The sequence below is a fragment of the Penaeus chinensis genome, chromosome 20, assembly GCF_019202785.1.
Source record: "Penaeus chinensis breed Huanghai No. 1 chromosome 20, ASM1920278v2, whole genome shotgun sequence".
NCBI lineage: Eukaryota > Metazoa > Arthropoda > Malacostraca > Decapoda > Penaeidae > Penaeus > Penaeus chinensis.
The window spans coordinates 8,545,491-8,557,990 of NC_061838.1; the positions used below are offsets into that span (position 1 = coordinate 8,545,491).

The following is a 12,500-nucleotide window of genomic DNA, read 5'->3' on the forward strand; positions in this document are numbered from 1 at the left end:
ACGGCGTCGTCATCGGGAAGTGTCACAGGGCAACAGTTCCTCCGCTCGGATGGAGAGGTATTCCCGGGCGTCTTGACCGGGTCTTCTTTGCTCGCTCGCTCGGAAGGCGGCGTGGAGACGGCGGGTTTAAGGGGCGAGGCTTTCTCTTACGTCTCCGGATATGCGGGGTCTCGATGAGGAGGAGGCCGGGCGGGAACGCTGACGGGGTCACGGACTTTTATTTATTCTTTTATGCTTTCTGTCGGCAAATAAAGGTGACCGTATGCTCGCTTGGGAGAGTGCGTACATTACATATTTATCTAACTCATCTAATATCATCTGTGTTTGTTGACAAATAAAGTGAAAGAATCCTCGCATTATATATTTTTCAGATTTCCCGTTTACCGTATTTTTCGTATTTGCTATGTAGTCTGTCTGTTTATTTTTGTTTTATTGTTGGACCTTACCTCTACAAGTATTTGGACATTTGTTGCCGCTTTTCACATATCTGACTTATTGGATGAGATACGCGTGTTATATGCCTAGATTTGTAATTTAATACTGTAATATAACATCATCATCATAAGTTAAATACATCATACTAAACGTCTGTGCAGTTAAGTAAACAAAATGACCAGACGGGGTCGGTTCTGAACCATGAATGACATTAATCATGAACCTCAATTATAAATAGGATTTTGAATCGTAATGCAACGGGATTTGTCGATCAAGAACGCTGACTTTGATAAATATTGTTTTAAAATGGCCCTTAACGACAGGCTCAGCTTTGGACGCACGCCAGAGCTGAATATTCATATTTCCTCGCTGTGGGAAGAAAGAGGGATATTTATTTTTTTTTCCTCCTTTTTTCTAAAGAAATTAGTCATAATATTGTGATTGCGATGACTGTTTGTAATGACAGAGATTGTGACAGACATATCATTTTTCCTTTCAGTTCTCCCCTACGTGTGATTACTGTCATCAGGGGAGACAATACAGGGTTGTTATGGGGAAGGGAATTTATGAGGATGGGAATATGTTGCTAACAGCCCATTCGTGGGCGGAGTGCGGGGAGCGAGATGAAAGGATGCACGAGACAGCTTTTATCTATATGTATATATGTATATAACAATATATATACACATGTGTGTGTGCGTGCGCGCGCGCGTGCGTGTATGTGTAATAATATATTTATATACATACATATATATATATATATGTGTGTGTGTGTGTGTGTGTATGTGTGTGTGTGCATACACACACGTAAATATATTGGTAGAAAGATAGATAGATAGACGAATATGTGTGTGTGTGTGTCTACTTAATGACACATTTGCCTTGCCATCTTCGTCCGCCCATCCCCTCCCTTCCGTCGTCACCCGTTCGTTCCAGTCGACTACAGAGCGGGGACTGAATTATTAAAACCTATTTTTTCCCTCGGAAGAAGCACCCATTTCGTAAATATTAAATACAAACAAACAAATTCATAGGAGTAAAATAGCAAAAGGTAGGGTAAAATCTTGAAAAATAGAACAGCGTTATGGTTCGTTGATGCGCTTCGAACGGGTGATTCCGGGCAGGGTCGTTCCAACGCCGCTACGCGACTCTCCTGCTCCGCCTAGTGTTAAAACCAGGTTGTGGAAAGGTGACCGAAGAACACGGAAAAATAAGGAATGTTTTGTACCCGTTTTTTTTTTTCTTCATTTCTTTTCTCTTCCCTCCTGCTTTTCGCTATGGCTATTGGCAGAATTAAGGTTTTTCCTAAATGTTTGGTCGTGTGTAACTGTAGATGTTAGATGATTGTTGATGCTGCTGCCTAGGTTTTATTGAGTTTTTAAATGACTTCTGCATTAACATTTATTTTATTTATTTATTTATTTATTATTATTATTATTATTATTATTGTTATTATTATTATTATTATTGTTATTGTTATCATCATCATCATCATCATCATCATCATCATCATCATCATCATCATCATCACCATCACCATCACCATCACCATCACCATCACCATCATCATCATCATCATCATCATCATCATCATCACCATCATCATCATCATCATCATCATCATCATCATCATCATTATTATATTATTATTATTATATTACTGTTTACAGTTTATACCTTTTATTGAAATATGAATATACAGAAGAGCTCGCGAACAAATATACTGTACTTCTCTTCTCGCATTATTTACAAATCTTAGTTAATGTAGGACATACGAAAATACTATTCTGAACGTCAGTATACTGGACGGTGAAAGTCCATAATATTTCGTATAGAATTATATATCTAGCGTGGTCGATCTCACAGAGAGTCATCAGCAAGAGTGGCTATGTTGTAACTATTCCATCGTTAGGGATGTGCATAGAAGACATGAACTTAAGTGTGAATAACAAAATAGAAAAAAGGAAATAAGAGAAGAGAGATAAATAATATAATTGTGTCAGTATATAACGTGTACTTACGTGTTAGCTTAAGAGAACGGAACAAATTAAATACATGGAGGAAGTAGGGGAAGAGGAGAAATTGTAAAAAAAAGTGGGAATGGTGTTATCAAACAATACGTCTGTGTTATTTCTGGTAATAGCTGTCTTTGGGTCGACGTAACTTGACTCCTGCCCTTTCCTACCCACTCCTTTGCTCGCTAAAATATTGATTATGTCATCAACTTGTTGATAGATACTCCGCACTCCAAATGCACTTCACCCGACCACAAACACACGCACACGCACACGCACACGCACACGCACACGCACACGCACACGCACACGCACACGCACACGCACACGCACACGCACAAACACACACACACACACACACACACACACACACACACACACACACACACACACACACACACACACACACACACACACACACACACACACACACACACAAACACACGCACACGCACGCACGCATACTCCGGTGTTTATTTTTATGTAAATGTATATGTACGTGTATAGTGTTTATACATGCCACGTCGCTTTTGTAGTCACGAAATTGTTTCCTCGTCCGCTATATGCATCTCTCATTATATAATATCTTATCAAATCATACGCACGACGTCATGACAAGGCAGCGCATGAGGCAAAGGCAAAAGGAAGTCGGGGAAGGCGCAGGGAGAGCCCGCGCCGTGGGAGGCCGGCCGGGAACGTGTCTTCGCTCGGCCGCAGACTCGAAGGCCGGCACTTGTTGTGTTACCTCCCCGTGTTGCGCCACCACTGTGTATACTGTATCGACCACTGCTTCTCCCTTCCCTCCCTCCCTCCCTTCTTCTCTCTCTCCCTTCCTCTCTCCCTCCCTGTTTTTCCATTTCTTCCTTCCTCCTTTCTTCCCTCACCCCTCCCTCCCTCTCTTCCTTCCTCCTTTTTCCCCCCCTCCCTCCCTCTCTCCCTCCCCCCCTCTTTCCCTCTCTCCCTTCTTCCCTTGCTTACCTACTCTTATTATCATGATTCCCACTGTCGGTGCCTCCGTCGTTTTAGGTTTCCTCCACCAGCGCCCTGCACTGCTCCCACCCCCATCACTTCGCCCACTGCCCCCTACTCTCTTAACTGGCACTTGCAATCAACTCCCACCCCTACCATCAGCGTTTCAACCACCCCCACCCCCCTCCGCTAGAGCTTCCACCATTACCCAACCCCCAGCCCCTGCGCCTCCACTACTCCCCCGCACTAGAAATTCCACCAACTCCCCCCCCCCCCCCCCCAATCAACGCCGCTGCCACCACCACCAGCGCTTCCAACCAGAGATTCCACCAACTCCCACCACTTTGCCCCCTTTACTCCCGGAGGGAGTAAAGGGGGCAAATCCCCATCCCCACCACCAGAGCTTCCACCACTTCCTCTCCCCCACCACCAAGACCTCCACCATTCCTACTCCACCACCAGAGCTTCCACAACTCCTACCCTCACCAACAAAGCTTCCGCCATTTTGATTCCCACCAACAAAGCTTCCGCCACTCCTAGCCCCACCACCAAGGCCTCCACCATTCTCTCTCCCACCAACGACGCTTCCACCCTTGCCGAACCACGCCACCAGTGCTTGCTTGCATGTTAACAAATGTTTGCGCCTCCGTCACTCTCACGGTGCACGGGGGCTCCTCTTTCTCTCGCCTTTGATTGTAGTAGGTACTTCCATGGCACGCGAGGGGGTGAGGGGGGGGGGGAGAATGGAGGTTATATCTGTTTCGGACTTTTGTACTGATGGGGAGGGGAGGGGGTTGCTGTGTGTGATGAAAAAATAATTGTTATGGTATTTTTTTGTTTTCGAATTTTCTCTCTCTCTCTCTCTCTCTCTCTCTCTCTCTCTCTCTCTCTCTCTCTCTCTCTCTCTCTCTCTCTCTCTCTCTCTCTCTCCCTCCGTCCCTCTCTCCCTTTTTCCATTTCTCCCTCTCCCTCCCTCCCTCTCCCTCTCCCTCTCTCTCCCTCTCCCTCTCCCTCTCCCTCTCCCTCTCCCTCTCCCTCTCCCTCTCACTCTCCATCTCTCTCTCCCTCTCTCTCCCTCTCCCTCTCCCTCTCTCTCCCTCTCCCTCTCCCTCTCCCTCTCCCTCTCACTCTCCATCTCTCTCTCCCTCTCTCTCCCTCTCCCTCTCCCTCTCTCTCCCTCTCCCTCTCCCTCTCCCTCTCCCTCTCCCTCTCCCTCTCCCTCTCCCTCTCCCTCTCCCTGTCCCCCTCTCATCCACACTTTTTTCGTCTCGTCTCCCCCCTGCTCATTCATTTGTCTCCTCTCCATTTCCTCTCTCTCTCTTCCTCTACCTCGCCTATTCCCTCTGAACACTTATTCCCCGGTGTTCTCCCTCTTTCTATCTCTATTTAACCTTCTCCTTCCTCATTAGATTTAAGATGATAATTACTGCAGATGGGTCACTCCCCTCAGCATCTTTCTATTTACCCTCACCGCAACCATGGAGACCATACCACATTCCCCCTCACTATATCACCATAGCTCCTCTTGGTACCATGTCCCATTCCTCTTCACCGCAACCTTCGCAAACTATGCTTATTACCCTCCAACATCATACCCATTTCCCCATCACCACAACCACCGGAGACCATACCTCACTTCCCAACACCATACATCATTTCCTCTCATCACAAACTATACCCTATTTCCCCCAATACCAAATCCCCCCCAGTCCAAGCACCGTACCCCCCCCCCTCCTTAGCTCAAGCACCGTACCCCCCCCCCCCCTAGCTCAAGCACCGTACCCCATCCCTCCCTAACACCATACCCCATTTCCCCCTCACTGCAATCACCGGGAAAAACACACTCTCCAACCACACACACACACTTCTCATCGACCGGCCGGTTGGATGACGGACCATACGATAGAGTGTCTATTAGCGCTGCGCAGAGGCCGTAACTCTTTAAGCCGAGTTACGTAAGCGGGCGATTCTGGTCTTTCGGGGCAGGATTATAGCCATTGCCAAAGGGTCCATTAGGCAAAACGACTTGTGTTCGGGGAATGAATTGATGGACGGGCTTGGTTTGGAGCCGTAAGTTGTCTTTTTTTTTTTTTTTTTTTTTTTGGGGGGGGGTCCATTGTTGTTAGTATTAATCATGGTATTGTTATTATTATTATTATTATTATTATTATTATTATTATTATTATTATTATTATTATTATTATTATTATTATTATTATTATTGTTATTGTTGTTGTTGTTGTGGTTGTTATTAATAATAGTGACAATATTATTATTTTGTTATTATTATTGTTGTTGTTGTTGTTGATGTTATTATTATTATTATTATTATTATTATTATTATTATTATTATTATTATTATTATTATCATTATTATTTTTGTTATTATCATTGTTATTATTATTTATTATTTTTGTTATTATCATTGTTATTATTATTTATTATTATTATTATTGTTGTTGTTGTTGTTATTTTGATTAGTATTTACTCACTCAAAAACAAAATAAAAATAAAATGGACACATCTGTTTGGGATTTATTTTCCCTTATATATTTCCCTTGCTCATGTATGCATATAAGAAAAAAACAGGGTACGAAGGATAATTTTAGAAAACCGTCTGCCTTTTTTCACGTCATCCGCGATTAGGTTCGCAGGTTGGGTCGCAAATTCTCGAAGGAAGGTCGCCGGGTCGTTGGAAGATATTTGGGGTCGTGTCCTCGGTCGTGTTGGGGTGATTTTTTTTTTTTTTTTTTTTTTTTTTTTGGATGGTGACGTTTTAGCCGATATTTAAAGAAAGATCAGGTCAGGTCAGAAAGGAGCCGATAGGGAGGATTTCATATGTTATGGTGATTATTTTCTGCTTTTTATTTTTGTGCGTGTGTGTGTTTTGTGTGTTTGTGTATGTGTGTCTGTTTGTTTTTGTGTATTGCGTTTATGTGTGTGTGTGATTTTGATTATGTTTATGGCTGTGTCTGCGTATCTGCGCATTTGTATGTTTTAGACATTTAAATGTGTTCTGTTCATGACAGGTAACCCGGAAAGACAATCTCGTGCTGAAACTGTGTAACAAACCCGTTCCGTTTTCTCATGAGTGTTCACCAGACCGTTGGTGAACACTGCTGCTGAACACTCAGTTGTTTGGAGAATAGAGCACGCGCATGTCCTGCTCTCATAGGATTGTTTTGTGAGGATTGCTTTGTGGAAAACTTCCTGGGGCTTCCGCGAGGATGAGGACGCCGGTGAGGAGTCTTTTGGTTGCTTATGTGGGTGTGTGTGTGTGTGCGTGTTTAAGTGTGGTCTTTGTTTGTATGTGCGTTTGAATGTGTGCGTTTATATCACTGTGTATGCATCGATGTGTGTGTACTATATTTGAGTGTATGGCAGTGCGTCTATATCGGCACACACACACACACACGCTTTGTATGTATGTGAGAGAGTGACGTGCGACACAGCTGCTACCGTACGGTGTGGTGGTCAGGCATAGGCCTAAGCACCTGGTCATGCTAACATGCACTCATGTTCCCAGTTCATGAACCGGCCCGATTAATCATGTACCTTTATTCAGTACGCAACTCTTCCTCACCCTTCCCTTCAATTTGGTTCACGATACATCTTTTTCGTAGTAGTTTATGAATTATTTAGAGGCAGGGTTCAAATCGTGATTCAAAAATTAAGCAAACCGTTTTCTGATTACGGCGCCACGATGAGTAGACAATCGCCACCAGTGGTGATAAAGGTACTATCAAGCGCACTATCAAAGCAAAGTGACTGATTACTCTCACGATCAGCTTTTGCGATGGTGAGCAGATCGAAGAGCGGGGGCTGGGGGTGCGGTAGCAATGTGGGGGGTAGGAGGAGGGAAAGGCAGACATGAAGCTTCATGATGCGCGCGGGCGTGGGTAGAGATGATAGCTATGTGGCTTTCGTGGTTTGTGGTGCGTTGATAGTCTGGCGCTCGCAGCTATGTGGTGGTTATGCGGCATAGGGCGGTATGTTGTTGGTAGGCTGCGTCGCATAGGTATTCGTGCAGGATATCTCATTAATGCAGAGATGTGACGGTGCGACTTAGAGCCTTGTGTTGGTGTTAGCATGTGGCGTAGCGTATTCGTGATATACATATGGTCATAGGGTATATGTTGTTAACTTGTAAAGTCATGTTGCACGGAAAGTGCGCATGTGACGCTGAGTAAAGAGTAAATATATATCATCATGATTCAAATTACGTAATTCTAATGAACATTATAATTAGTCGCAACGTTAAATACACACCTTGACATGTGAAAACCGCACGTTCTCACTCGTATATTTTGTTACCGTGGACTTTGCACATATGGTCTCGCGAAGGAGTGACCCCGGTTCTTGGCATCTTGTGTAATGTAAGGGTATGTCCATGACGATATGGCACAGGTATCACTGCGAGAGGCGCGGTGTTATGGCTGTAGCAGAGGCGCAGTGCTATGATGGGGCAGGGGCACGGTGTTATAATTGTGGCACAGACGCAGTGTTATGGCTGTGGCAGGGGCACAGTGTTATAATTGTGGCACAGACGCAGTGTTATGGCTGTGGCAGGGGCATGGTGTTATAATTGTGGCATAGACGCAGTGTTATGCCTGTGGCAGAGGCGCAGTGGTATAACTGTGGTGATGTTGAGGAGGCAAGCACGGGCATCAGAGCGTGAAGGATAATCCTCGGTGTAAACCAGCACGCGGTGTGATGGTAAACCTTCCTCTGTCGTGCGGGTGAGTCAGGCACCCTCGTTTTTTGAGCGAGGGAGGAAAAAGTGGGAGATGGAGAAGATGAAGATGGATGAGGGGAAGAAGGAGGAGGAGGAGGAGAGAGATGTGGAGGAGAGACAGAGGAAGAGGAAGATTAGGAGTCAGATGGAGAGAGAGAGAGAGAGAGAGAGAGAGAGAGAGAGAGAGAGAGAGAGAGAGAGAGAGAGAGAGAGAGAGAGAGAGAGAGAGAGATAGAGAGATAGAGAGAGAGAGAGAGAGAGAGAGAGAGAGAGAGAGAGAGAGAGAGAGAGAGAGAGAGAGAGAGAGAGAGAGAGAGAGAGAGAGAGAAGGTTGTGAGAAAGCGTTTGAAAGACAAGACAGAAAATAGGAATTGGTGAAAGAAAACGGGCTGGAATTGGAACGGCGCACACAGACACAAAAGGACGAATAAACAGGCAGAAGGAAATGCTCTGAGAAGAGGGAAACAGACAGAGACTGGTTGGTAAAAATAACCAGACAGGTAGTTACACACACAGAAACAACACAGATACACAGACAGGCAAACATTAGATATACACAGGCAGGCAGGAAACAGAGAAGCTCCGAGGCAGGTGGACATTAGGAAACGATTAAAAAAGACACCCGGCAGGTGTTAAGGAAGTGTTAGGAAAAATTAAACAGACACCAGACGGGCAGGGAAGTAGGTATCAGGTGGAACATCAGACGGAGAACAGATATACGGGAAACTTAAGCTCCTGTGAGCGGATGAATTAATTTCACTGTATAACTTTGACAGCAATAAAAAGAAAGGTAATCGGAAATGAGAAATGGAGAGGACGCGGTAACCATGGCAACGACCGGATGGAGACCGAGGTGATGAGGATGGCTACCAAGAAGAGAGGAAATAAATGTGATTTGTAGTCGTATTTCTTGCGCGGCCATTTTCGGGTGATTTGGGACAGATTGGGATGGAAGCGAAATTGGAGAAGGCAGAGATGGAGACCGATTGAAACGGCTTATTTATGTCGAACATGGAAATGCAGGCTAGAGAATACAAAAAAAGAAGAAAATATACAGTAGACTGACTTAGGCGTATGAAGAAGGAAGTATAGAAAACGATTAATAAAAGGAAGAAGAAAATGTTAATGTAGTTCCGATCGTTCGTTTCTGCCCGACTTAATGGGACAGATAACCCGTGCATGTGGCGGAAGCCTCATATGTTTAATGTCTCATGTTCGCACGAAAGAAGCCACATACATTCATGCGATTTTGTACTTGCTTGATATATAAATACTCAAATCCGTTATTTTTGTATTATTATTTTATTCCTTCTTTTAGTTTTTTTTACAACCTTTATTAACTATTTATAAGACTGCTGCGTGTTTTTGACTGTCATATTTCAAAACAACATTACGATGTGATTCGTGGGACGTCGGCGTCTGCAATGAGTCACCTCTCCCCCCATTACCCTATCCAAGGATATCACTCAGCCATGGTATCATTGTGAGCGAAGGCTATGTTCACGTGTTTTGGTTCGGGGGGGATTTCCGTCTGGTAACAATGATTTATATATATTTATCTATTTATTATTCGTTTTTTTTTTGTGATTTTTTTTTAGATTTATATGGTGTTATTATTGTTGGAGGCTAGGGACGAAGGAGAAAGGCAAAGGGGAAGGAAAAGTAGGATTGGAAAAGGGTTTAAAAGGAAAGGGAAGGGAAAGAAAGTTAAAGGTCACGGGAAAGAAGTGAAGAGAAAGATGATGATGGGGACGTAATGAAATGGAAAGAAGGAAAGGAGGATATTTTTATATCCTTAGTAGGAAAAAGTAATAAAGCTAGGGGATAATGAGGATGGATTTATATTAATTATGAAAACAGTGGTAAAGCTGAGAAGAGAATGCCATTCGGACAGACGCAAGACGGCCATGCACGGAGATCATGGCGTCATTCCCGATACCTGTAATCTTAAGTTTAGAGACTGCAGGTGTAATTATACCGCCTCGCCACCTCACGACTGACCTCTTGCCACTTCTGGTATTCATTCTTCGTTCATGGTCATGTGGGGTTTTGTTGTTGTGTGTCTCTACCTGTTGCTATGACAACCTTAGGGTTCAAAGCAAATTCGTGATTGAGTCTAAAAGTATTTGATCTAAAACCGTGCTTGTGGAGAGTCTCCCGAGTGTGTGTGTAACAGCTGGGTGTTGCAATGTTACATTAAGGACGGTTAAATTTAGTTAAATTTCTTTCTTGCAAAATCATCACGATGTGGCATGATACTGGTGATAACGGCCGATGTGCAAGGCCATTGCATTAGTCAGTCGCAACCTTGTGTTTGGGTGACTATCCAGAAATAACCCATGATGTAAATTTATGTACATCGCAGTAGATGCAGAAATATTTTAGTTTGCTTTATCTGATGTGGAATTAGGAATATTCAATAGGAGATTATTTTGTCTATTTTGATTTTACTGATGTCGGTACTAATATGGTGTTTGTGTTGCAGGCCCCGGGCGAGAGCCGCATCCCGACGGTGCGGCGGTCTGGCCTCCCTCGTCCCTCCTCGGCCGTTTCTAGACTCCAGCTCAGTGGTGTTCAGTACAAGCCGGGCGACCCCGCGCCCATCGCCCAAGCCCGCACCCACATTGTTGATCCTGCCGCCCACATCTACGAAGGCGCCCCCCAGCACCACACCAGCCCCGCTCACCACATCCCCGCAGGCCAGGCCGTTGTCCCCCGCCTCAGACTCTCATCCGGGAAGGTCGTTCGATACTCCGACGGGGACATTCTAGAGGCCCACAGCCGAAGGGCCTCCCGACCCTCCTCCACCGGCAGCCGACTCAGCTACCCTTACTCCAGCGGCGAGAGCTGGGTGGACGAGGACCGGGTATGGGGTAGGGAGCGGCACAGAGGTCTACGAGCCTCCACCGAGTCGGCCTTCTCGAGACAGCTGGCCAAGATCACTCGGGGCTCCGAGGAGGACGTTAGCGACCCGAGTCTCACTTACCGCGTCTCGAGCGTCCTCGGGGCTCGCACCTGCTGGGACGGGCCTCTGCTGCACGCCGCCGTCGAGCCGCACTCTAAGTACCCGACCCAAGAGAGCGTGGGGCGGCGGGTGGTCGTGGCAGGGACGGAGCATGGGACCCTGCGCTACTTCGGCCGGACCGCGTTCGCGAGTGGCGAGTGGTGCGGCATAGAGCTCGAGCGACCTGTCGGCAAGAACGATGGCTCTGTAAACGGTGTTATATACTTCTCGTGTCGGCCGGACTACGGGATCTTCGCGCCTGCAAGTAAAGTGTTCCTAATTCTCGACGAAATCGGCGGCAACGATGCGAGATCTGTAAACGTAGCGAACAGCGGTAAAGGTCAGATTTGGCAAGGCTTAATGCCGTCCTCTACACAAACTCAGGAACCCAATGCTGTCCGGCGCCGGCCGTCAGACGCATCCAATGCCACCTACACCATCGAGGGGCGTGACTCCTCGGTTCCGAACTCACCCGAGAGTCAAGAATCTCTCCAGACTCGCGACTTCACCCAAACGAAAGGAAGATCAGCCTGTCATGACGAGCACGAAGACGACGTGGCGAGTCTCGGCTCGCCGGAGGATGCCACTTGCGACGAGTCCTCGCTGGGCATCCTCACTCCAGACCAAATGCCAGACTTCACAGTCACTGCCTCCGCTTCCCTCGGCAGATCTCCCTCCGACGAGGACGTGGCAGCGCTAGAGGACGAGGTCTGCGACGCTTCTCTGCCGGCGGAAGCCTCTGGGCGGGAGGTGCCGCTGGTGCGCTGGGACTCTGAGCAGAGCATGAGCGGGGTCGTGGACGAGGAGCTCTTCAAGAAGGACGTGTCGGCCATCATCCGCGAACTTCGGACATCCGCCGAGGTCAGTTCCTCCAACAGCAGCTCCCCCACACGACCTCATCCTTCGCCCGAGACTGAACAGTTCCAGCACGACGAGGAGGAAGCAGAAAAACAACAAAAGAAAGAGGACGAAAAGGAAGAGGAGAAGAAGAAGGTCGAACTTCAGCAGATTCAAGAGCACAAAGATCAAGAAGAGGCAATCCACGAGGAGGACCAGAGTGAGACCATTCACGAGCTTCGGGGAGTGCCCATAGGCGTTGACCTGTCGCGACTCCCGGCCATGGCACGGCGAGTGGCACCGCTCACCACGCGGCTTCTCCTCGCTTCGTCGACCACGGGCGAGGCAGCGCCTGACGTCGAGGCGGCCTGGAGCGGCAGTGCGGCGGCCATGACCACCAGTGCGGGCAGCCTCGACCAGGGGTATCAGGGCGATGCCGAGTGCGACCCCCGCTCCGAGGGCGGCACTGGCACTGCCTCCTCCCCTACGGAGGACGTCCGGCTGT

At 46.8% G+C, this 12,500-nt stretch overlaps 1 protein-coding gene across 4 annotated transcripts in view; it reads left to right on the forward strand.

Annotated features, from left to right (window-relative positions):
- Positions 1 to 12,500, forward strand: part of LOC125036000 (CAP-Gly domain-containing linker protein 1-like) — a 236,866-nt gene that overhangs the window by 84,160 nt on the left and 140,206 nt on the right. For all 4 annotated transcript variants that reach the window (XM_047628342.1, XM_047628340.1, XM_047628343.1 and 1 more), the window contains one exon: positions 10,640 to 12,500. This exon is cut by the window's right edge and continues 1,105 nt beyond it. In XM_047628342.1, coding sequence (XP_047484298.1) covers positions 10,640 to 12,500 — 1,861 coding nt within the window. The remainder of the gene's footprint in view (positions 1 to 10,639) is intronic.